At 42.4% G+C, this 25,513-nt stretch overlaps 1 protein-coding gene across 1 annotated transcript in view; it reads right to left on the bottom strand.

The window, feature by feature from the left end:
- The window catches only part of nav2a (neuron navigator 2a), a gene marked incomplete at its 5' end in the record, with an annotated part of 139,596 nt that overhangs the window by 38,544 nt on the left and 75,539 nt on the right, over nt 1-25,513 (bottom strand). Inside the window, 4 exons of the mRNA XM_080458209.1 lie at nt 2,184-2,313; nt 16,514-16,636; nt 22,412-22,822; nt 25,341-25,449. Coding sequence (XP_080314335.1) covers nt 2,184-2,313; nt 16,514-16,636; nt 22,412-22,822; nt 25,341-25,449 — 773 coding nt within the window. The remainder of the gene's footprint in view (nt 1-2,183; nt 2,314-16,513; nt 16,637-22,411; nt 22,823-25,340; nt 25,450-25,513) is intronic.

A 25,513-nucleotide genomic window follows, 5' to 3' on the forward strand; every position in this document is an offset into this window, starting at 1 on the left:
TTTGCTGTTAATCCTTATTGTGCACTCGGAAAACTTGCTTGCAGCAGCTTGAAAGCATTTCCTCACCTGCTCTGAGAATAGCCTCAGTTTACCAGATGAGGCTGGTGTCAAATTACATGCCTTCAATGCTGCATGTCTGCACACTCGGGGTTTCTTAAAGACGGGTGTTCTGGAAACTAACCAATGAAAACAAAGGGCTTTTACCTAGGTTGGCTTTTAAGCAGAGTAGGCTTTAAAACGATCTTTTCTGTTCGGAGGATTGCTTGATGAGTTGCAAAAAAAGAAATGGGCCAAGAGAGGGTAAATAATAATTTTCTATGTTCCGAATGATTAGATGTTACTCTAGTGGAGTTCCGGGATAGAACAACCTTAACATTAAACATTAAAACGTCACCTGTACAGCAACAAGAACCTTTCAGTGCAGTGGTCTTGGTCTTTTTCTATATAATTGATTTTAAGACTCTGGTGAAGCTTTTACCGTTTGAAACGCTGGTGTGATGTAGAGAGCTCGCCATAGCCTTCATTTAACTGACAGAGTAAATTACAGCTGTTGGAGGGCTGACAACTGCTTTTGAGTCGAGTCTGCAGTTGTTGAGGCAACATGACAAAAATGCGGCACACAGACCTGAAAACAGTCTTGCCTGAGGACAAATGAGACGGCCTTTATTAATCTGCACTGTGTCCGGCAGCTCCACCACGAGAAAGACTCCTTTGTTTGTGCTCTCCTTTGTTTTTTCCACCCATATCGGACACATGTCACATGCCCAGCGGCTCAACCTCAGCCACAACACACACACACACACACACACACACACACACACACACACACACACACACACGTGAGTCAGCTGACAATAATTTTTGTGTCACCAGTCAGCTTCCTGCGGCTCTTGATCACTGTTTAATGATTTGAAGCCAGCGTCAACAGCAGCTTTAGCTTTTTGTGATTTCAGAGCTGTGCCACCCAGAGGCAGCCTGACATTCCTCCTCTGTGAATGCAGAGGAATGCTGCCACGGGCCCAGTTTAGAAAAGGATGAATGCTCGCTCGCATGCGTTAAAATATAGCGTTGTGCCAGTTTTATAAGTGTCTCCATTTAGTTTAATTTGAATGCAGCTTTTGTTAGCACTGCATTGCCGTAAAGCTGGAGGAAATATAAACTTTAAATGTATGTTGTGTGTGTGTATTCATTATCATGACTATAGTGAGGTAGCAAGCAATGTAATAAAGTACTCATTTAAAAAAAAAAAAGCATGTTTAGAGGCTTAACTTGAATTAACAAACACATGAATTGCAAAGCCCTTGATCTAGGTCAAGTAGTACTAAATAGTAGTACCAACAGTTGAAATCCTTTACTCATTACATAAACACTTGCAGAGTCCCTTTGTCTTTATTTTGCTCACTGTTTCACCGAACTCTTGTTTTCATGGAGACAAATTGTGTTTTGCATTACCTTTAACCTGCATCCACAGTAAATGTGATGAAGAATTAACACACAGGAACCTTAGCTTCTCTTTCTAAGAGCTGCAATTTTCTGTAAATTGGACCAATTGCTATTATGAAATGAGTGATGCAGTTACAACTTGTTGTGGGCTTATTACATGAATGGAAACTGTTGGAAAGGTTAGATCCAGCATTCGTCTCATTCAAAGCTGTTTGAAGAGAAGCTTTGTTGCGATTTCACTCAACTACTGTTTAATTGCAGAGAGGAGTCCTTCCTATCCTGTAATAGCTTAGTTAACAGTTTCACTAATTCATCATAACATTACCACACTATTCTGGCTTTGTTAACCACAGGAGGACACAGGCGATTAAGTAGGATAAAAGTAACTTCAATTAAGTGATTATATGTTAGGAAAAAAGCTGTTTCTTTTGTGCTTATCTTAAAACTGACAGCCAATTGCAACAATCACATAATAATAAATGTTTTCACTTTGTAGCCTCAGTGAAATAAAGATACTCTAAGTAACATCAGTTTATAAGATACCGTGTTTAGTATGGCCTGCTTCACTATTTAACAATTTGAAAAATACAAAATCCCTCATTTGTATAGAACCAACACATCCCTCTGAGGTGCATCACATTTTCAAATCAGGATAATTCAATACATCAAGGTTTTGTTTCTCCTAAATACCGAGGATACACAGAAAAAAAAAAAAAAAAAAAAAGAGAAGGTATTCTTACCTGTGTGTTCAGGCCCTTGCGCTGCGCTGCGGGTGTGTTGGCGTATGAGGAGATGGAGGAGCTGGTGTTGAGGTCATCTGTGTCGATGTTGTCACTGATGCCACTGCTCACAGAGCTGCTGTCATCCCAGCTACACACACACACACACACACACACAAATAGAACAAAAAAAAAAGAGAGAGAGGCTCACTTAAGTGCTTTTCACCCAATACATCACCCACGGTGGAGTGGATGAGGGAGTCCACTTGGCTCCTGTTCAACAGATGCTCTTTGGGAACATAATTCCTCTCCCCTCTTTGAAGAGGCAAACACTAAATTCACTCATGAGACAGTCGGCAGAGCCTGGAGACACAAGAGCAGAGCGTGATGCTCCAAATCCCACAATTACAACACGGGCTCAGAGACAGCGAGTCAAACTTTTCAGACACAGCGATGCTTTCAAGTGCAGCGAGGAGGTTTTTCCATCTTTTGAAGAAGTCCCTTTAATCGTGGGAAACCCACCCAGACCCCTGCGTGCTTATGCATCCAGTTGTTGCTACACGTAGGAAAATACTCCATGATTATTTCAACAAAACTGCCAGATCTCTGTATCGGCCCCTGTGTGTCTCACCTCACGTTTTGAATTAACCAATGATCTTCTCCCTCTGTGTCCTCCCTTTCCCTGTGTATTTCAACCTTGTCCCTCTGTTGTCTTGTCAACATGTCCCTCCTCTTGTCATCTTGCCGCCCGTCGTTCCTGATTCCCTGTGGTTTTTTGTGTTCCCTTGACATTTTCTAAAATAAACTCTGTTTTTTATGAGTCTGCACGGGTCCATCTGCACACCGCCTGACAAAAATGAGAAAGACCTGCCCAGTTGAATAGAAGTAAAACTGAATCTATTAACAATGACACGAAATGGAAATGAAATCTTCCAAAAAGAAGAAACTTGGCAACTGTCTTCTTTCTTCTCTTCAGCTAAACTGACTTCAACATGGGACACACACAAACGGACACACACACTTATACACAAAAAGGATGAATGGGGTTGTCTATCATATGAACAAAGGATCGTGGGAGGGGGCGACATCACAGCGTTGTTTGTGTACAAGTGTGTGTGTTGTGTGTGTGACTCTGCGCTGTTCAAACAGACCCATCTGAGCAGAGTAAACATGTCGGGAGTTAATGCTTGATATTTGTAAATATGCGTGCGCGTGTGCGTGCACGTATCCGGCTGGAGTCTGTCAGACAGGAAGCTCAGCCAGTTGGCAAACATTACTCTGAAAGGACAGAGGGAGGTCGATTATGTTGGTGAACGCATAGTTGGCTGAAGCTGAAGACACACACACAGACGCACACTCACACACACAAATGGCACTTTCTTTGTGGGAGCCTCCCCTAGACTTGGGTTAGATTTCCCGAACCTAATGATTTTCCTTCGCTTTAACCCAGTTCCTAAAAATAAGCACAACCCTACCCAGGTAGAACTTGAGGTGTAAAGTCTTACCCTAAAGTACGGGTGAACCGCTGATGTTTCCTGCACTCTGGGCCTTATAAAGGTCCGACTCACTTCAAAAGTGTGGCGCTCACATCTTTCAAGCCTCACAAAGTGTCGAAACAAATCCATTGCACACCTTCCAGGCTACTTGTGTAACCCTAACCCAGCATGTCTGCAGCTGAAAATCTCGTGCTTTCCTTCTATGGGGACGCCTACTTTCCCTGATTCCGTAGGCAGTCGGGTTGAAGTCTGCACCAGCATGTGAGCGGGGAGCACAAAAACACACACCCACTCTGGTGAAGTCTGGATAATGTTCAGTTAAGACCAATGATGCATAAAACTGACACACAAAAGGAACGCCGTGAAATCTTCGTAATTAGTTAATTAATGTTTACCAACTCACAAGTATTTACTTTTGTTTTAAATGAAAGAAAGGGGGCAAAATCCTCTATTAACCAGCTTGAAACCATCATTTAGTTTTAAATAAAGTAGTAGCTGTTAAAAAGTTCTTAGTTTGAATATTATAAATGTACTTTTCACCAAGAATGCTCCATCGTTTCACCAAATATTCAGCAAAACTTGAAAATTCTGCAATATTGCCAGAGCATAATGGCCCACACAGTCACTTTGTTTTGTTTAATTAAATGAGTTTGGATAACCGATGCCAGCTTTCATTACTTGACAGCTTTTTGGTTCAACACAAAGGCGTTCATTTATATCGGCTTCCATTCATTTGTCATCTTTCAGATTTCATTTTTCAACAAAACAGCAAGTCACGCGGTTGGATATCCCATTTGGAAGTCTTGAATGTTTCCCAGCAATGCACGGACACACAAAAAACCTCCAATGGCAAAGATCCCAGATTTAAATTACCACCAGAACCTAATCAGCCGGTTCCTGGCAGACTTCAAGCAACATAGATCTGCTGCTTTGTGAGCTGCTGCACTAACAAGCTGACAAACAGAAAACCAGTAGAAAACATGACTTTCTTGCTGGAAGTGCTTGTTGCAGGAAAGTTCCTTTCACAGACCTACACACAGACACAGATTACACACACACACACACACAAACACACAGAATATTATGTCTACCTGTTAAGGTTGCGTGCGTTGCAGTGGGCACCAGAGCACTGCGGGAAAATGCCAAGCTGGACAGAGAGCTTCATGACTCCATGCCGCTGAGAGAGTTCACACAGTCAAATGTCTTTCTCTCTCCCTCTCCCTCTCCCTCTCCCTCTTTCTGGCTGTCTGATCCCCCCCCTCTCTCTCGCTTGCTCTTTGGGCCTGGCACTGTTCCTGGATGCAGTTCCTTTGTCACTCGTTGCACTGATGCTTCATCCCTCAGGCACTGTTCAGTCTCTCTCTGGACTAACAGGCAGCGAGAGAAACCAGAGGGAAGGACCTGCCCTACTGCTGGTAACACGAGCCTCCCCCGGGACTGTTAACCACTTCACTGCTGCGGCCATGCCGCTGATAGCGAGTGCTGAAATACACACCAATACACCCCGGGTCCCCAAATAAGCCACTTGGGGCTCAACGGGAATCGAGTGGTGACACAAGTCAAAGCCACACGATCCCGGACAAAAGCGACGGACGATGTCTCGATCTCTCGTCCCACCGTTGCCCCACTGTGTCTTTCCCAGCTTCAGTGTGTGTGTGCGTGTGTTTGCCTGCGTACGTGTGTGCGTGTGTGTGTGTGTGTGTGTGTGTGTGTGTGTGTGTGTGTGTGTGTGTGTGTGTGTGTGTGTGTGTGTGTGTGTGTGTGTGTGTGTCTGCAAGAGCAAGACTGCAATTTCCCAGACAGATCCACCCTGACCAGCTGACAAGCCAGTGCTAATTAGAGATCAGGCAAAGCGGCGTGGCCCAGCCCACGGCCTCCCGCTGGCAACGCAACCCACCAGTTACCAACCGCCAAGCTCTTTTGGGCCAATCGCAGGAGGCAGAGACATTAACCACAGGCTGCCCCTCGAGGAAGTGGTGCCAGACGCAGGCCGCAAGGTCAGTGTCTAATACATCGTCGCACTGAGGGGAAGATGAGAAATGCATTTCACTGAAAATCATAAAAATATACGTTCTCCTCATTTAACCTCCTGTAACACCCAGTCATCAGGGATTTCAAGCTTCCTCCCCCCACTGTTGGTAAGATTCTGTTGCACTCAAAGTGGTAACTTTGATTGGAAATAAATTGCAACTGAACTTTTAAGTGCAAGTTTGCTATTCATCAGAATGAATGTGTCCCTCGCAAGTGGGAAAAAGCACAGTAGTGGACAAAGAAAAGTGGCCTAAATCAAGACATTCCAGAGAGTAATCTGGCCTCTTGCCAGGCCCTTTGGAAAAGTTTCCTGCTTTCCCCAAAGGGGTCAGGGTTCAGAGGCCAAACCTCTGAAACTTTTCTTGAAGAGAAAAGCAGAGAGAGCGAAGCGGGAGCGCCAACGAACAAATAGTGCTCCGTCACGGGCCAGCCAATAGGAGTGTCTGGAAGTGTCCTGAGAAAATGACTGTGGTTGTGTTTGTTTAAACTTTTCTTGTGCGTGTCCCTTGGGACTGTGGTCGGTTGGTTTGCCGGTCAGGCCCACAGTACTGTAACCCCCCCCCCCCCCCCCCCCCCCTCCCGTCCTGACAACACCCGCCCGACTCTGGCACATGCACATAGAAGCCGTGCCACAGAAATGTACACACAGACATGCAGCCACAAACAGAGCTGTGAAGCAGAAGTAAGGGGATTTCCTGTGTTTGAGGGGTGACTACTGGTCCTCACACTGCAGCGGGATCACATAACCCCCGATCTCCAGCCCTGTCCGCACGGCAGGCAGGCGGGGGAGGAGGACGGAAGGACTCTGACCAACAACCCTCTGGGCTTGTGGGATAACATCATGGACGAGCTGACAGGTGAAAAACAGCGCCGGTGTTCTGACTTAACAAAGAACACATCAGCAATTTGAAGCCAAACAAAATAATCTTCTCATTGCTGAAGAAATATTTTCAGTTCATTGTTGCACTTTAGAGAAATGCATGCACATGCATATATTCCAAGTCACTCGTTCATCCTTATAGACTCTAAATAACCAGCAGACATCCATCATACTGAAGCCACTGGTGGACACATCCACCCTCACAAATATACAACAGCCAGAGATTTCAAAGATGGGAAGAATGCTATTTTTACAGGTGTGCCTTTGTATGTATATAGTTTTCTTTGATCGCTGCAAATATAATTTTGACAACCTCAGAGCAGACAAAGTCTCGGCTTCCTCTCTGCTGCCACTGCCAACGGGGTCCTGCAGGTTGGGAACCTTTCCTCGATGCACCAGAGACATTTACTGGGTTCAAACAGCAAAATGATCAATCATCCATTCATCTCATTGAGAAATGAAGCATTTGGTACAAATGCGATTATTTCTTTCAACAAAGTGATGAAACACCAGATTTTAGGATTTGTCTACAATAACTTTGCATTTAAACAAAAGACGTCCACTATTTATAACTTCTGCATTCGTTTGACACGTTTCAAAGATGTAGTGACGATAGTGAAGATACTGGACACATAAGAGATCTACAGACAAACACAAATATTTGCATGCAAATGTGGCTCTTTGTGTTGGAAACATAGAGAACACCTGGTGCAGCAGGGAAATCCATAACAGCAGATGCTCCAATGGTTTGGAAAAGTTGTTTTGCTCGTTTAATTGCCATGATGCCTCATAACAGTTTCTGCACTTACGGCTGTTCATTGCCTTGAGGGCCAGAAAATTTCCGAATGGATCTGAATTGTGAGTAAGCACATGGAAATGTTTTACTAGCAATGAATATTTGAAAATAAATATTTCTTTAAATTACTTTCATAACATGTTAATTATCTGTCTTGTGAAAATAGAAAAAGTGAGGAAAATTTGACTGCAGGAAATAAGCCAGGGTCACATGTTCAACCTGGTGTATATAGTGTGAACAAGAAAGAAACATCAACAAACGCGCTGATCCCTGGACATTCCATTCAAGAATGTCTCCCTCTCCGTCTCGTGTCTCGTGTCTCGTCCCATTGTGTCCCATCTTGGAAAAAAGGTTTGCCATCTCGGAGAATTTACCGCAGCATTGAGATTCCTCCGGCTGCCTCTCCCTCACACAGACTCTGTTTGAATTTACTCTTTGTTCGTGTGTTTGATGTGTAAACACGAGCTTCTTTAGTTTCGACCGACTGACCCGGATCAGCAGTTAAAAAAAATAAACCCACAACAAAACAGTAACTCTTGACACACATCTTTTCACACGGCCACACGCCTCCACCGCGCTGCATCCGCTCGAGTCAAAATTTAAAAGACCCCTTGGACAAACATGGAATTTGTCACATTTGTGCAGATAAACACACACTGCACACAAACCAAGCTATTATCACTCCAGCGCTAGAATGAAACACATGGCTGTAATTTCTATCTTTGAATCGGTGCTCGAGCAAAGTGTCTTATGAGACGTTAAGAGAGGTAAAGCTACAACAAAAGCTTTTTATTGCCCTTTATGACGGTCAGCTCCTTTGATACTGTCTTCAGAAGATGATCAATCTAACGGAGATAAAAAAAACTAACTTTTATTTCTTGAGTTAGTACTGACCCACTCGGGTTTTCTTTTTTGCCTTCGAATGCTCACACTGTCATCTCATTGGTTGTCACACTAAAGGACTGGTTGCCGACATCATCCTGTAACAGTTTAGAAGCATAAATAAAACAAAAAACTGATGAATACTGACATCTTCAAGTCTTCAGGAGTCAGCTACAGAAATATTTTACTGGATTTAAATAGTAATGATCTGGCAACACTTTCTACCGCTGTGCAAAGGTTAAATGTCTGGAAATGTGTGCTGATTTCACATCTGAGGGGATGATTTGGTGATAAAGGCTGCACACCTATTAAAATATATAAACATCTTTGAATGCAGTTTATTGGTCAAATCCAAGCAATACAAATATCAACTGCTCCAAAATGTCAAAATAAGTATGTAACACTATAAGTAAATACTCAAACATAAATCAGCCACGTTAGATAGAATGTGAAATAGTCAATACAGACTATATACACAAATGCCAGAAGAGCCAGATGTTTTGGACCAATGCACATATAACACTGCAACATGTACTAAGGCACGACATTCCTAAGAGCTGCATGGTACTTTATTTGGGTAACCTAACGGAAAACAACATACATACAGGGGATAGATATCTGGTCAAAATATTACTAATAGCTGGAAAAAAGGCTATAACAATGAACTGGGGTAAAGTGGATCCACCGACATGGGAACAATGGACAGACATAATACATGAAATGTACACAATGGAAAAACTGACGCATCGACTAAGACTACTAAAAGCACAACGAGAAGATCAGTGGAAGAAATATACTCTTTTCAGGAACCCGCATTGGCAACAGACATTTGAAAGACTGATCAACATAGAAGATGAAAACTGAGCAAAAGAACAGACAAAACAGAATGAAGCTCCCAACAGGATATTACCCTTTTCCCCTCTTTCTCTTTTCCCTTTTGCTTTTCCATTTCCTTCTTTAGCTTTCATTTTTCTTTTTCTTATATCTCCTATTTCTGTCTTGTTATGTTAACTTCAATTACATTTGTTCAGGATATACTGTTCTGTCTGTTTGTGTTGGAAAAAATGAGAAAAAAATCACTAAAAAACTAAAGTGGAAAAAAAAGTATGGAACACTGGCTTTGAGGAAAACAAACATAAACATCAATCTTCCTTTAACAAAAGCTGGGAAAGCCTTTTTTTTTTATTAGAATCTAATGGTTATAACCACAAATATCCTGTTTTCTGTCAGAAATGATTCCATTTACAAAACAGTATGAGATATGCTATGATTTTCTACAGCATGCTTTAACTCTCCAGGCACTCTTCTCTTCTTGAGCTTCTTCTGAAATAAACAACTTTATATTTAGAAGCTGCAACCTGCCTAAACTGAGTTGACTTCTAGTGGCCCAACTTATGGAAAACATCATCCAGAGGAGGTATGGAGGTTTAAAACTTACCCTCTGAAGTTGGTCCCACAAACCACTTGATGAATCAAAGTCCGACCGGCTCTGGTCTTTGGCTCTGCTTTATATATCGACTGTTTACTCCGATGGTCTGGTTCAGCGAACGAAGACGTGGGCCGAGCCGCTGACCGTTGGCCAGTTCAGCTGGACGAAGCTCAATCTGGCTGCAGCCTGAATCTCATATCAAGCTTTTTGCTCTCTGTGGATTGTTACTACATCTTGTTGCTTTCAGCTGAGCAATAAAGCAAATAAACTCAAGAAAGCGGAGAAGCACGTCCCGCCTTAAACAAATAACGTAACTGAATGGTGGGCTTAAAGATCCTGAGAGGAGAACTGTGTCATTTTGAGGCACAGAGTTTGTGAATGCTTTAATTCCCCTGTATTGTAGCCCCTCCTCTTGTTTTGTTTTGGAGTGTGTGTTGGCCTGTAGGTGTGTGTGAGGCAGGTGTGTTTGTATGAAGCCCATGGGGTGGTGGTCTGCAGACACAGGAACCATAGCAACCCAAACCAAATTTCTCCTAGGACTCCATTCTCTTTCCATTGATCTCTTCTCATAACAAACACATTTCTCCATGTACTCAATTCATTTTCATGGTGTTTTTTTTAATGTAAATCAAGGCCATCAAGAAAAATGTTTTCCTTCAAATCGAAAACTGAAGGCACAAGCTCTAACATCTCCTGACTTTTAAACCTTCTGTTTTTTTTTCAAAAAAGAAATAAAGGCTACAACAATTCAAGATTGTGACAACGTGGGAGGAAGACTATTCGATAACAGCTGGATTGAGTGAGAACATCATTAGCTGTATTTGACCTTACATATCGAATCGAACTGCTGCTGATTCAGACACGTCCCACGAGTCCAACCGAGCCTGGCTTCATGTGTTCAGAAACCACCGGGACGCTGCAGAAAGCTGTTTCCAACATGAACATGGCTCGGAGGCAGTTACAACGTTTAGTATTCGAGAGGAGTCAAAGGCTGACTGAGAGTCTGCAGAAAAGCTCTTATGGTTGAACTGAGTATTTCTGTCTGAGAGCAGGAGATAAAGACTGAGGAGACAAAGGACAGGAAAGTGTAAAATAAATGTATTTCCAAACACCATCTTCACCTGGTTGTCTTCATATCGTCACCCTCAACATTATTGGCAACTCTGTTTTATTCAAAACAAGTGAGATCCCGATGATGTAAACTGAGTTTAACATTGCCAACAGAGGACATCAGGCAGATTAAAACAGCAAAACATTTACATTCTTACATACTGAGCTTTGTTTACTCTTTAAAACAACTTATTCTTGCAAGAGGGTGAGGGATGATTTATGTGTGCTCATCATTCCCTCTGGTGTCACTTATCCTGGTTACCCAACACTGGTTTGACCTGCATCCTCCTGCCATCATTAACCAAACACTCGCAGTATTTCAGGGTGGAGCCGAGGTCCGACACCCAAACACACACCCAGCTGAGGGGTTCGTGTTAAAAAAGACCTGAAACAGCAGCTGCTATCAGCAGAAAGGACCACGCAGGAAAACCAGGAGTGTGATCAGGGAACGTTTGAGATAGGTGGAGCTGTGTCTGTAATCATAAAGAAAATAAACTCCTGGTTCTACAGCAAACAGAACTGCTGGTTCATGAAATCACAGAACCGACCGAAGCAGACGGACGGGACGACACTGATCCGCCAATTATTATTACAGCGAGAGCCCCACGGGCAAACCACAACATTCAACCAACTGAGACAGAGGGAGGGGAGAAACACGTGGAGAGCCTCTCTTCCTCCACCTGAGGCCAAATGAGATCCTGCTCAGGCCCAGACAGGAGAAACAACATATTGGGTTCTGGGGCATCTGTGTGTGTGTGTGTGTGTGTGTGTGTGTGTGTGTGTGTGTGTGTGTGTGTGTGTGTGTGTGTGTGTGTGTGTGTGTGTGTGTGTGTGTGTGTGTGTGTGTGTGTGTGTGTGTGTCTCATACTCAAATCCACAATCAAACCACATCAGAGAGTTTTACCAACATCTGTCAGCAACACACACAATAGCGGTTTTCTTAGTAAAAAGCAGAAATATATTTCAATGAGGTCATTTCTCTGAGTAATTTGACTTCATCTGATGCAAAACAAAAGCACGGTTGTTAATAAAAAGAGTTTTTCCCTTTCAGGAGAGTTTTCATAGGAGCATTAAACAATTCACACCGCAGACTGATGCACCAGGAATGCGGGCCTGCGTGTGTCTGATTGGCCAACGCATTACCCACTGGTAAAAGTCTAATCAAGTTCATGCCGTGGAGGAATATTGGGAATGAATGAGTCGTATTTGTAAACTGTGCTAACACTGGTCTGAACACGGACTGAAGAATTTAGCCCCGATCAGTTTACAAAGGGGCAAGTTTACTCTTGTTTATTTGTATAGTACCTGTAAAACACTAAGGCGATGCAAAGCAGCTTACCAAAGGCATTCACTGTGCGATTCAGTTAGAAGGAGTCGGTTAGGACGAGGCATTCGGCGGCGATGGAGTGAATCATGACTGTTGGTTTAAGGTTTTGTCCAGAAAAGAAAAATGTTTGTCTTTTCTACAGCTAAATGAGTAATAAAAACATTTTGGCTACAGTGGATTACTTGGGCTCATTGCTTGAATAGAATACGTTCATTGTGATAGCATGTGTGCATTTATCTACATTGTTGTTGAAAGTAATTGTATATGGTGCTCACACAATTGATTTAAACAATATCAACTGTCCAATAAGTTCAGTTGGTCGATCATTATAAAAAAAAAAATCAAAAAACGTACAAAGAGGATTTGTACACATACAGTATTCCAAATAACTCTTGGTGGCTGTCCAAAGCTGTGATGATAGAAAAAACAACTGCATTTATTTATTCTTCCTACCCTTTTCAGGCACGTTAATCAGATATACGAGGTGTGTGTGTGTGTGTGTGTGTGTGTGTGTGTGTGTGTGTGTGTGTGTGTGTGTGTGTGTGTGTGTGTGTGTTAATAAGTATGTGTGGGCATACTTAAACATAGAATTATATATTTTGTATAACTATATTTTCATAAGCTAAAAGTTTATTATTTATTATCAACAAATGATATTTTTGGATGTGTGTGTGTGTGTATACAGGGATATTGGTTATGTATGTGATTGTACAAAATGTTTGAATGTCAAATGCCTGAAATGAATGAATAAGAAAATAAATAACAATAATAATAGTTTTTTTTGTTTTTTTTCCAATTGTATTTATTGAATTGTCAGTTGTAATGGTATGTGCTAATTTCTTCTTTTTTTAAGGATAAGAGATGAAAAACAACAACAAACAAGTAAAAAGAAAACAAGCATAACCAGACAAGATTAGTTACAAAAGAAATGAGTTATTTATTGTTTTTGCCTAATATTAGATAAATTGTTACGCTGCTTGTGACGTTGAAGACACGATGACATGAAAAAACAATGCCTCAAGTTTTTTTTCCTTATGTTTGTAGATTTGTTCATCATTTATTTCTCTCATAATGTCAGCTAAATGATAGTCAAAAAGACTAATAAAAGAGTAGTTTATCAATAAATGTCCTTCTTTCCACTTCCTATATCAGTGACTCAAATTGTTTGAGTCTCTCTCCACTTAAGGGTGTTTCTTAATTCTGCATTCAATAGTGTGTCAGCAAGATCTCACACAATCAGGTAGGAAGAATGTCAATCAATTCTCGACCAGGCCTCCTTTATTCTAAAGTTTTGGAGTTAAGTAATCATACTGGCGTCCAATAATAAAATCTTTAGATTTTCTTTCAGTCACCGACATCATTTCCTCGACCGGCGATGGTTGCCGAGGTCTTTTTCCTGTGATTAAACTTTTTGTTTCCTCAGGCTCCCTGTTCTCATCATTTGTGCAGAGACCAGGAAAACAAGAGAAATGTCCCTTTTCACAGGAGTCTGTATAATTAGCAGGATCCTTTAACCACTGCGCCGCCTCATTATACTGATTCATGTGAGGGCTTCAGCTATCGGTCTCTGGTGTCATCCGTGTGGCTTCGCTCTTGTTTCTTCTTTGTGTCACGTCCTCATTTGGGATAAAGAAATGATATCTCTGGAAGACGTAGGGAGGGATGAGGAGAGGAGGGTGGGGGGGACCTCTCTCCTTTGTCTGCCCTAACAAAGAGGATTCGAGCGAGAAGACAGACTGTTATAGATTGCTTCCTCTCTCTCCGGCTACAGAGATAAACGACAGGGATAAGCATGCGCGCACACATGGGGGACTGTCGTCTCTATTGTTTCTGCCGATGTCCTCAGCCTCGCAGGTCCTGTTGCCCGGCGATTCATTTTCTACCACTTAGCACTGCTTTACATACGGCTGACAGCTGGTAAAACCAGTTTCTGCGGCAGGGACATCCGTCATGATTGTCCATATTGTGCGCTCCCCGTTCATCAGTGCTGCTCACTCTGCGTCCGTCCTCGTCGAGTTTGAATTGGACGGTTTGAGCAGGAAGGCTTAAAGTTTTATTTTCAAAATGCTCTTAACTGTGAACCTCAACCCTTTGAAGCTCGTAACCTCTTCGTACAGGGGTCACAAGGTTCCCCCCCAGTGCCATGGTAACTCCTGACCCCTGACACTCTCATAGGGATGTTCTGCTGCAGCGTTACAAACCAGAAGCTGTACAAAGTGTTGGTGGCGTATTAATAAGTCATAAATCCAGTGAACAAACACTGAGCCCACACGCCTCCGAGCTCTGACTACAACCGGCACAAATAAAAAAATTGCGCCTGTTCACTCCCTCCACCTGTCCGAACTGCACCATTAACCCTTCCCTTCATGCATTAAATTAACAGCATCTTTTAACATAGAAAAACTAATCAACCCGCTTTGCCCCGCAGCTCAACGGGTTTATTATGCTAATGTATTTCCATATGCTCCCTCCCCAACATCCATAATTAATCCCAAAGTAAAAGCAGTAAGCACATTTATCAGACATTCCTTCAGGGGGGAGGAGGTGTGGCTGGGAGGAGGCGATTCGTCTCATCTTCTCCTCGTTTTTTAAACTCTCTTTCTGCCCTTCTCTCTAATCTCATGAAACTGAAGATTAAACCTTCTGAAGAATCATGAAAAAAGAAATGTGAAGTTTCGGGCGGAGAACATCTCCCTCCTTAAGTCCATGAGACCTCACAAAGAAACATGAAAGCCTCAAATCAAATGGAAAAGAAGGGAGAACCCCCCCCCCCCCCCCCCCCCAACCAACATTTATCATTTAATTGCTTTCTAGTAGCAGAACTCTCTAATCAAAACAACCTGCAGGAAGAAAGGGAGAGGTGAGGGGTCTGCATGTGGAGAGATGAAAGGTGAGGAGAAGGACAGCTTGTGCTCAGCTCCACCTCAGGGCTGGAGGTGTTTCATGTGAAGGACTTTGATGTGTGTGTGTGCGTGTGTGTGTGCGTGTGTGTGTGCGCGTGTGTGTGCGTGCTGGGTAAAATACTCCAGAAAGTCAAAGGTCAAAAGTCTGGAAGACAGGAAATTAGCCACACCTGAGGATTTAGTGATAAAGACTGCTTGAAGCACTCCAAACGTCTCCAAGACACTCTCCAGTCTCATACTCCAATAATAACCAACCTTTTCTTCCAAATCTTAAACCTTGCTTGACTGTAAATACAGGAAATGAGTGTGTCTCAATTAAATAAAACACACGTCCATACCAGCTGTTTATTTCTTTGTTTGATGTCGTTTGTCCCTTTTATTTTAATCACCTCCATCCATTCTGTAGTCCATGTTCAGATCAAGCTTATTCCCTCCCCCTGCACTCTTAATTTCCACCCCCCATCACTACATGGCGGGGGGGCTCGGCTCGGCTTGGCCTTCATCCATTTCCATCTGTCAACTAGCCAGGGACCAAATCCGTCTGCAGCTCTGACAGGACAAAGACCGCAGCGTCGCACCGAGACGAGATGCTCCAGAAGAGCCGACAGATACAAAGATGCTCACTCGTTTTTCTCACTTGTGAATTCAGTGCCCTACAAAATGGATTTAAAAAAATGTACCAGAACCAGCGTGGGTTACTTCACAGAGCACAGTTATCACTAAGTCTGAGTGAAGGGAGAAGCTAATGTCTCAAAAGAGAAAAAGAAAGACACAAACATCCTGCAGGACTGTTTGTATTTAATGCATTTGATTTCATCGGGATGTTTTTTGTTGCCTTTTCCTTCCAGATAGTGACATCCTGGTAATCAAGCGCTCTACGTCTCAATTTGTTTTTCAAGTAAAATAAAACTAGAATGTCGTCTCAATGATGGGAATTAATGTTCACATGTGTGAAGTTGGGATTACTGAGTTGGGGTAGAGCGGGTACAACCTGGTTTGATCAGCAGTCCGTCACAGGGCAAAGAAAATAAATAAAAATACAAGGAGACAATCACACACACTGGCAGGCATCCTTACGGGCAATTTAAAGTAACTGGTTAATTTTCAATGTGTGTTTTCAGACTGTGAGAGGAAACTAGAGTACCTGCAGAAAAGCCATGCCTGCACAGGAAGCATTAGTAATATTATTCCTGTGAGGCGAGAGTGCAAACCACTGCACAGACGTACGGCCCAGATAATAGTTTCATTACTTTACAGATGTTTTCATTGATGCCACAAAGGTCACCCAATCCCTAAACTGCATCAATACCAATACATCCATTGTATGATCAACGTATAACTCAGCTTTCTACAGTAGGATGCACATCCACTGGCGGATTGCTCTGATTTCTTTGTTTTAGCCTTCGCAACACAAAACCACTCCTTCGATTGATCAATGTGTTGTAATTCAATCAAAACTGGGAGTTAAGAGAGAAGTTCGGGATCTTTTCGACCTACCTGTCAGCGTCTCCCTGTCCCGACGATGCATTTCGATGCAGCGTCTCTCGAACGGCGGTCATGCTGTCGGGGAGGCGGTTCAGGCGCCGAGTGTAGAGGCCCAGACCTCCGTCGGTCATGTAGCTGCAAAACACAACGAAATACACCAAAGTGGATGAGAAGAGGAGAGTTGAAATTGTGCAAACTCTGGAGGGATTCTTCTCAGAGTGGCTTTTGTGATGAGCCTGAGGAGCTCCCATCAATCAGGGATAAACTGTTTGCAGAAAAGCTTTCTCTTTGCTGAAGACAGCGAAATGTCTAAAGAGACACACTTTTTTCTCATGGAGCCACTGGTAAACAACAGCAGCTTTTAAAAGACACACACGCTCGGTGAAGAGTGGGTGTTGATTTCTACAGGAAGCATATAGTAATAAATCCTCAATACTGGGTCTGCGAGCGCTGCAGGCTGGCATATTATGATTGATTGAGTAACCAAACATTCCTCCCAAAATAAACTGTAGATGTAAGTACGGGCTAAGTGGGGCATTCACATCATTTCAAAATGGAAAATCACATTTGAGGGGAGTAGTCATTGCTTCTTGGGAGTCGGTTCGCTGTCGTCCCAGTGTGAAGCTGCTGCTGAGGCCCTGAGCATTTACACAACCATTCCCATTCAAACTAAACGAACACTAACTCATCCCACAAATGTTTACCTGTGGAGGAGATCTCTAACGGAACTAAATATTGACTCATTAAGCCCATGTGTAATTTGATGAAGCGTTTGCTGATTTAAAGCTGAGGCAGGACTGTCCGAGTGGTGAATGCTTTCTGTGTGGCAGCGTGCCGGTTACCGTTACGGCAGTTAGGTGACTCGAAAAATAAGCCAACGTACTGAAACACTCCCTGTGTTATCTGTGCATGGATCTCAGCAGGAGGAATGCCGGTACAATCACAAACAGGTTCACGTTAATAACTCAATGTTCTCTGTGTGAAGAGCTTCTGAGCAGAACCAGCTGTGGCTGCTCACTGGTGACAGCTCAGTAATTATTAACAGGTACTTACTTATATATATCCAGAAGGAAGAAGATTTCCATAAACTTTCTTTGCAAGCCACTATGATATAATAAACATTTCCCGTTATTTTTTTTAACTTTGCATGATAAGCAACAACATTAACTGAAACTGACTCATCCATGTTGGTTTCATAGGAATTGCGGAGTGAAACTAAATTGTGCCAAAGCTCACCACTTCAGCTTTACACTTCCCATGACAACATAAACACTGTTGTGTTTTGCAGCTTCATTCCACGCAACCGACTAATGGCTTTAGCTGAGGGTATGAAAAAAAGTGAAGAAACTGCAACTCCACATTAGATTCCATGCATTTTGCACGGAATAAGGTAGTGCATGACACTAACGGTGGAGTCACTTTTCAAAGATACACCCCAAACACCCAGTACTTCATAATACAACTTCACCTCATTAACAGGGGTCACCAGAGCTCGTCTTTCTAACTTACATCATATATTCGGTGAACCTTTACACAATATTACCTTTTGCCACAACAGAAATTGAGCCCTTAACTTAACCCAATGTGCCCCACAGGGGAAGCCTGGGTAAGTCATAATAACAATCCTTCCTTTTTAATTTACTTTGCAAATAACGCATTTTTTCAGGTCCAATGTTACACAGGAAAATACAATGGAATTGTATTAGTTTTCACTGAAATTTGATGTAAAATCAATGACGTTTTAGGGTGGATTTTTATTAAACTCAAATTTGTGGAAAATGTGTGGTAATTACAACAAACAAACAAACAAACAAACAAACAAACAATCAAATAAATAGAAATCCATCATCGCAAAACAGTCACCTTGAAAACGGCCGGTCAGGTTGAGACACACAACAAAACACACACAAGACACTCCTGATTGACACTAAACTGCTCGCCACTAATAAGGAACTGAGCTCCTGTCGTCTTGCTTCAGACGTCTGTTCACCTGTAAACTCCTGCAGAAGCACAAACGTGTCGCAACAAGACAGTTCACGGGCTTAAGCCAGGTAAAAAGTTTACACAGTCATGCAAAGCCACAGAAGCCAGAGTTCTTGAGTCAACGCAAACGAGGATATTTGAGTGAGTAACAATGCACGCACTGTGGTACAGAAAGGAGGAAATTCACAAAATGTCACGCTCTGGAAACAACCAGCAGTCTCCCGCACAGAGCTTCGGACTCAGACATACCTGTCTGCCTGGAACATGGTAACAGTTAGTCCAGAGCAAAATAAACAGGATCCAGGTGAGTGTTGATCCTCGCTGATAGAAATCTCCAAAGAAACGTGTCCTTTTTCAACCGTCTGGCTACTGTCTGATATCAGGTCTGAGCCTGTGCGTGAGATCTGCCGTGATGTGAATAATATCAGCAGGCGTGAGCCAGTTTGATCATGGTGATATCAGAGGTGCGTGTAGAACATCGGTGATGTCTCCATGAGTGTACCGAGTGCCCATATGTGACCTGAATGTGTGTGTGTGTGTGTGTGTGTGCTGCTGTGAGGGAGCCCAGTGTTGGTATGCAGCCAATCTCCTCAGCTCCACATGCTTCACTCTGCTGACTGGAGGTTGGTCTGTGGAGGAGGAGGAGGAGGAGGAGGAGGAGGAGGAGGACCGAGGGAGGGAAGGAAGGCAGGAAGAGGAGTAGATTGTGTATAATACCCCCAAGCCGAGGAAGAGGGTAGGCGGGAGCCTTCGTCTTCAATACTACCGAGGGGGGGTGCAGACTGTGTAAATCCACTCCAGGCACTAAGATGCTGTTGTTGTGGCTGGTTGGTCTGTTGCACATTTCTCAGTTTAGATGCGATAATCTATCTGGATGTCAAAAGGTTTTAATGTTCTTACTGATATATAAAGACCTTTGATCAAATTTAAATAAAGACAAAAAAAATATTTTATCTAAGGCTGCCATGTGATATGCAATAATATTACCAAGTATTGCGATAGAACTATGATATGCAATGAATACAAACACATATGAAGATGATGCAGATTTTTTTTTGTCAAATAACAGTGTTTGTTTTTTTTTTCTTTTGCCCGTCACACATTTACTGGCATTTCACATTCCCAGATAATGATAAGCAGAGCATAAATGTATTGAAACTGATGGAACTAATTGCAGATAGTGATATGCATATTGCACATGTTGATATTGCCACAATGATCCATCTGTGGTATGTTCTGCAATTCCTTTCTATTAATTTTGTTTCTCATACTTCAGGTTTATCTTGGCATGTTTGTTTTCTTCTTCTTTTCTCTTGCTTACTACATGTCACCAAGCTGACATGGCTGAGCAAGAGTCAACATTAAAAATTCATCTTCCTACCAAAAAGGCCATTACAGTCGAGCATTTCTTGTTTTGTCTGATTAACAAAACCCAAATAGAAGCAATATGACATGTTTATAAAGCTAAAAAGTAGGCCTTTTCTCTTTCTTTCTTTTTTTTTTCAAATGTCCATAATGTGAGAGTAAAACTGCCTCAATAAGCATCAAAAATTGCTAGTTGGAAATTTGACACCCGCAATAGTTCAAATAAAAATTACCCAAAAGGTTACCAAACTGCTCATTCCAGCAGTAAACAACTAGTTTCTTGCGCTTTTCCTCCTCAATCAAGTCTGTAAATTACACAGGGTAACAAGTAAACAACATAAGTCAAAAGACTCTTGATGTGAGTACACTCAAACACAAGCGAGGGAGAAGATGTGTTCTGTATAGATGTGAATCAACCATTTAAAAAGGCATTTGAGAGGTAAAACGAGGTTAAATTGTCAGAGTTTACTTCTGTTTCCTAAATGGAAACTCCTCTCTGGGTAAACACGCCACCTCTGTGTGGCAGAGCTGGTTATTCCGTGGAGGCGTGGACGCTCACAGGCTTGTGATGGAGTGAACCGCGACATGGCCCGAGGACGTCGGGAATAGAGGGAGCTCATCAGTCTGTGTCTGCTTTAAATGGTTAACCCTGAGGGCAGCTCCACCCATCACACACATGCCTGTACCTACACACACCGACTCACGTACACAAACACACACACATTTTGTGACTCTGCTGGCTCCACCCCCCCCCCCCCCCCCCCCCCCCCCATTGAAACTTGGGATATAATCTAGTCAGCGCATCCATTTGAGAAAAGAACAAACTGATTTTACCAGTCATCCATCACTTAATCCCTTGAGTTTTTTAAGTTGAGCGCGCTAGATACACACTACACCTGTACTGCATGAAACCCTGAGAAGCATAAACACAGAGATAAGCTTATCTCTTCATTGTGTCATAAGATCTGTGCTACTGTTCTGACAAAACGACTTGACATGTTTGACTTCATTTGGGATACAGACGTCTTCAAAACAACCATCTCCTGGATGCTGCAGCAGCATGCTGTGCAAAGATATTGTGACCTCTCATAGCTGTTGCACTAACAAGTGACTGGATGGTGGTGCAATGTGCATTATGGCTTAAAGGAGAGGAGAACTTCACGTTTGAGATGCATAAATGGACTCCACAAAGAAACTTTAAAGTGGCACAAAGCAACAAATGCAGATGCTTCAAAAAAAGCCAGGATATTTTCTATAATCTAATTAATTCAAGCAACAATACAAAAATCTCAACAGGAACCATTTAAAGAAAAAGTGAATTATGGCGCATTTTAATGGTTGATGATGAGAGAGATGTACAGTGTTCCCCACTTCAGCTGAAGCGTTTTCTACTGCAGGACAAAGTGTAAACTAAATCTCCCCTGCATCGTAACTACAGCTACGTCAGAAACAAACCATTAAAACTAAATGAAATAAATATTTTAAAGTCTATGTAAAACTGTTTTAACTGTTTTAACTGTCAGTATAACAAGACCAGTCAGTCGATCAAAACCACATTTAAGCTTCTGATTCTCAATCGGTTAAAGCATATTCACCAGAAATGCTCGTCTGGAGATCAAGTTGTCAGAGCAGGAAAAATGCCCCAGCTCACCTGTCCATGTCTTTCACCTGTCCAGGTGAGGCTCTGACTTTACTTCCTCTGCTTGGCTACAGACTCAATCACATTAAGTACTTGAAGAGCACTTTGCTCTATTGCTTTGCAAAGCTGCCGCAGGGCTGGTGAATCAGTCCAAATGAAGTCATTCTACTTCTAAAAGCCGTGCATTTAAAAATAAATAAATAATGTGCACTGATCTTATACAAGCTTGCCAACAGTTAAATTGATCTGAAAAATTAAGCTACTCTCTACAGCAGCACTGATCCTGCATTCTCTGTTTGCCGTTTGGAGGAATCTGAAGGTAACTTGGCACCTTTTACGGGTTCGTCTGATAATAATGGTGACAACAGTTTTAAATTGCACAGTCTGGCAGACAAAGTATGCAAGAGGGCCTGTTAGGACATGGACAGTGGTTTTGAGAGGAAACAAACACTTTGTGAGTCCTGTGCTGCACTGAATAAGTGTTGCTTATGCTGCAGAGGCTAAACTGTGGGATATCATCTGACATCTGGACCAACAGACTGACAGGGAGTAACGCTACTGCCCTCTTCTGGCAACCCTGCATTAAGGGAGCGTCACACGTCAGTGTAAAACAAGAAAACGTGCATCTGTGGGAATATTAAAAACAAATAAAGTAAAGTACCCTGTGCAAGCATGGAAAGATGTGTGTGTGTGTATTTCAATTTCTGTGTGTTTGTAAAATCTAAATATGCACAAACTAATCTCGACGCAGACTCTCAAATGTCAATATGCATACACAGATCGAGATACACAGCAACTCCCCACATAGTCTCATCGTCTCCTGTTTAAAATGAACAATTTTGACTTGATGAAGGTAAACCCATGTCATCTATGTTATATTGGCCTTTTAAGTCTTAAAATGAAAATGATCCAGATGTACATACCCGCTGGTAACATCGTCAGTGCGTACAGCGTTCTTGCTCAGCACGTCTCCATCACTCATGTATCCGGTCACCTCCATGGGGATCCCGTCCAGGTCCATGTCCTCTCCGGCCCTGTCTCCGAGCTCCACACTGCAGAGGGCCCCCCCCCTGCCGGCCAGCTGCCTGCGGAGGTGCCCCGGGTACAGGTAGCGTCCTCCCTGACCACCAACCCGTCCGCCGCCATAGCCGTTCCCCAGAGATGGAGCGTCGCCTGCCTGCAGACGAGGGCTGGCCTGGCCCAGCCGCCATGAGGACAGTGAGGTGCGAGCAGACGTGAGGCTGAGGATGCTTCGGCTGCCTCCGCTGCTGTTGCCGCCACCGCCGCTGCTGATGTCTGTGGTGACGCTGCCGTCGAAGGTAGTTTCCAAAGTACTGAGCAGGTAGTCAGACACACAGAAAGAAGAGCACTAAGAGTCATTACATATGTCTCAAACCCAATGCAAAGCATGACGACAAATCAGTGTTTAATTCAGTTAACTCATGTAGCAGCAGAAAAAAATGGAATGGAAATCATCAGTCTTGTAAATAAAGTGTCATAAAGTAAATCACTGCTATAATGCCACATTTTTAACAATGACCTGCAAGTAACTGATTAACATAAACATGAAATGAGCTTCTGTTTCTCTCTGTAATGCAGGAATAGTTTTCTTCATTAAAGTGGAAAAGTACCTAATTAATCCTGAACCAACTCAGTCTATCTCTCTTTAATAGCTGCCTGCATGTTCGTAGTGTGTTTTGCTGCTGCTTCTTCTTGACATTTATTTTGGAATGAGTTCATTTCAAGAAGCACAAACATCCAGATTATTGAGCATCTTCCTCCCACTAACTGTTGCATCTTCAGCTGAACTTAATGAGTGAATCAGTCTGACCCAAACACTGCTGACAGCTCATTTATTCTGTCACCACAAAACTACAATAAGAGAGACATAAAAGTCACAAAATATTTACTATTTCTTTTCAGTAAGTAACAATTAGTCCACTGAGATGTTCAGTAAATGTAATCCAGAACCCCTTTATTGGGCAAGTGATCGTCTTTGATAACTGGCTTATTTCTTCTCATTTCTTTCAAACTAATTGCGTAGTATTTGTACTATATTGTATTGTATATGTATTATAAAATTTGCGTACACGACAAGAAAACATGACACTTATTGACACAAACACTGATGTGTTTAGCTCCTTTACCTCCGATAAATCAGTTTACTCCCACTAAGTGCACCTGATGGATACTCTTATCTTCCAAATATAGAAATATGAAGAACTGCGACACAGGATTCAATCACAGCAACCTTTAAATAAATAATTTACACATTGTGCTCATGTTTAGCAGCCGTTGTTGTAAGTCCACACTGTAGGACAGTAGTACTGAATATTTATGATTCCTTACAAACACACAGTGAGAAATATGTGGGGATTTTTCACAATTTTCCCACATGATCCCTTCAAAGTAAATACCACACTATGATGTTGAGACTTTAAAAACTATCTGGTAGAATTGAAAAACATAATAAAAACACATTTCATGACCAAAATCAAATCAGCTTTAATTTTGTTCTGAAGTTTCCATGCAACTAGTTGCAATAAGAAATAGCAGGCAAATAGATAACGGTGAGAAAAACTAAACAATCCAAACCAACACAAAGACACGAAGATTTAAAACCCTGAAAGCTTCTAACATCAGAACCTCACAGCTAAAGCTGGGCTGAATCCAGACTGCTGAAGGTCAGCATCAAGAGCACAGGTCAACATGCGGTGAGAGGAAACCTGATTAAAGCTTAACCTGGTGCAAAGACATGAAAGACATGGCCTGCGATCAAAGTTGAGAAAGCTTCAAAAGAAGGATGAGGCAGCTACAAGGGAGGGAAAAGGCAGAGGTAATACCTGTAGACGTAACCAGACACAGTCTGCTGGCCAGCCAAATCCTCTATAGAGGGTCTGATGTGGTGTTTACCAGTCAACCTGAGCGGCCATTGTGAGGCGCTGCAGTTGATGATCCCCAGACAGCGGGACTTTGTTTCCCACTGCAGCCCATTTCATAAACCTCTTTATGAAGATTACTGACTTGACAAGCTCAACTTAAAAAATGCAGAGATTTTGTTTTTAACTTGACATGATGATTTTGGTGCAGGAATTAGAGTAAACTGATAAAATTACTAATGTTAGTGGGGAAATGAAAACAAGTGAAAGTTACTCTACCAGATAAAATCTTTAAAATCTACTTTCCATAAAAGGTCTCACTTCTATTCAAAAATAATAAAATAAACCAAAACAGGAAAACAAGACCATCACCACTCATTTCCAACCAGAAGTTCCCCAGATCGATCGCACCAAACAGAGCAGAAATGGTTGCCCCATCAAACTGTGTTTTTTTTTTGCAAACTGACGTCATCTTGGGAAACCTGACGCAAGGGTTTCTGGGATATCAAAGATGGCGTTGCAGCTCCTCAAGCAAAAATATCAACATTTGACCAATTTAGGGAAAAAAAAAAATCCAGACTTTCTCAAAGAAAGAGTCTTCAAGCCACGAGAATAGTCTGAAATGTTGTGAACCTGATCATCTTTCCAGTGCAAATCGAGATCTCGTGAGATCAAATGAACAAACGGGATCTTGATTGCGACACTTCGGGATAGTTCGGTAGTTTTCTTGAGCGCCAAGATTTCAACACACGAAATTTGAAAGCTGAAAATACGAGTTTGTCTGCTTGTAATGATGAATTTCCTTCAGGAAGGTTTTGACAACGTATTAAAGATGGACATCAACAACTCAAACTGGGTCCTAAACATGTAAATGTTTCCTTTGTGGATTCTGGGAGAAGAACTTTAAGAGCCTTGAAGAGAAAAGTTGACTGATAGCTTGCTGGGTACTCAGCAGTGAATCGTTCCACTTTACCTGTGTGTGACCTGAGTTCCTCGCAGGCTGGACATGGTGTCCTCCAGGTTCTGTCGCAGGTCTGCAATGTTTTTGACAGTACGCAACCGCCTCGTCTCCGGGTCCTCACCTGAGCAGGACGGCAAAAACAGTAAGAACAAGCACCACTGATCTTGATCTGTAAGAGATGGACT

This window comes from Lipophrys pholis (genome assembly GCF_963383615.2).
Source record: "Lipophrys pholis genome assembly, chromosome: 2".
Lineage (NCBI taxonomy): Eukaryota > Metazoa > Chordata > Actinopteri > Blenniiformes > Blenniidae > Lipophrys > Lipophrys pholis.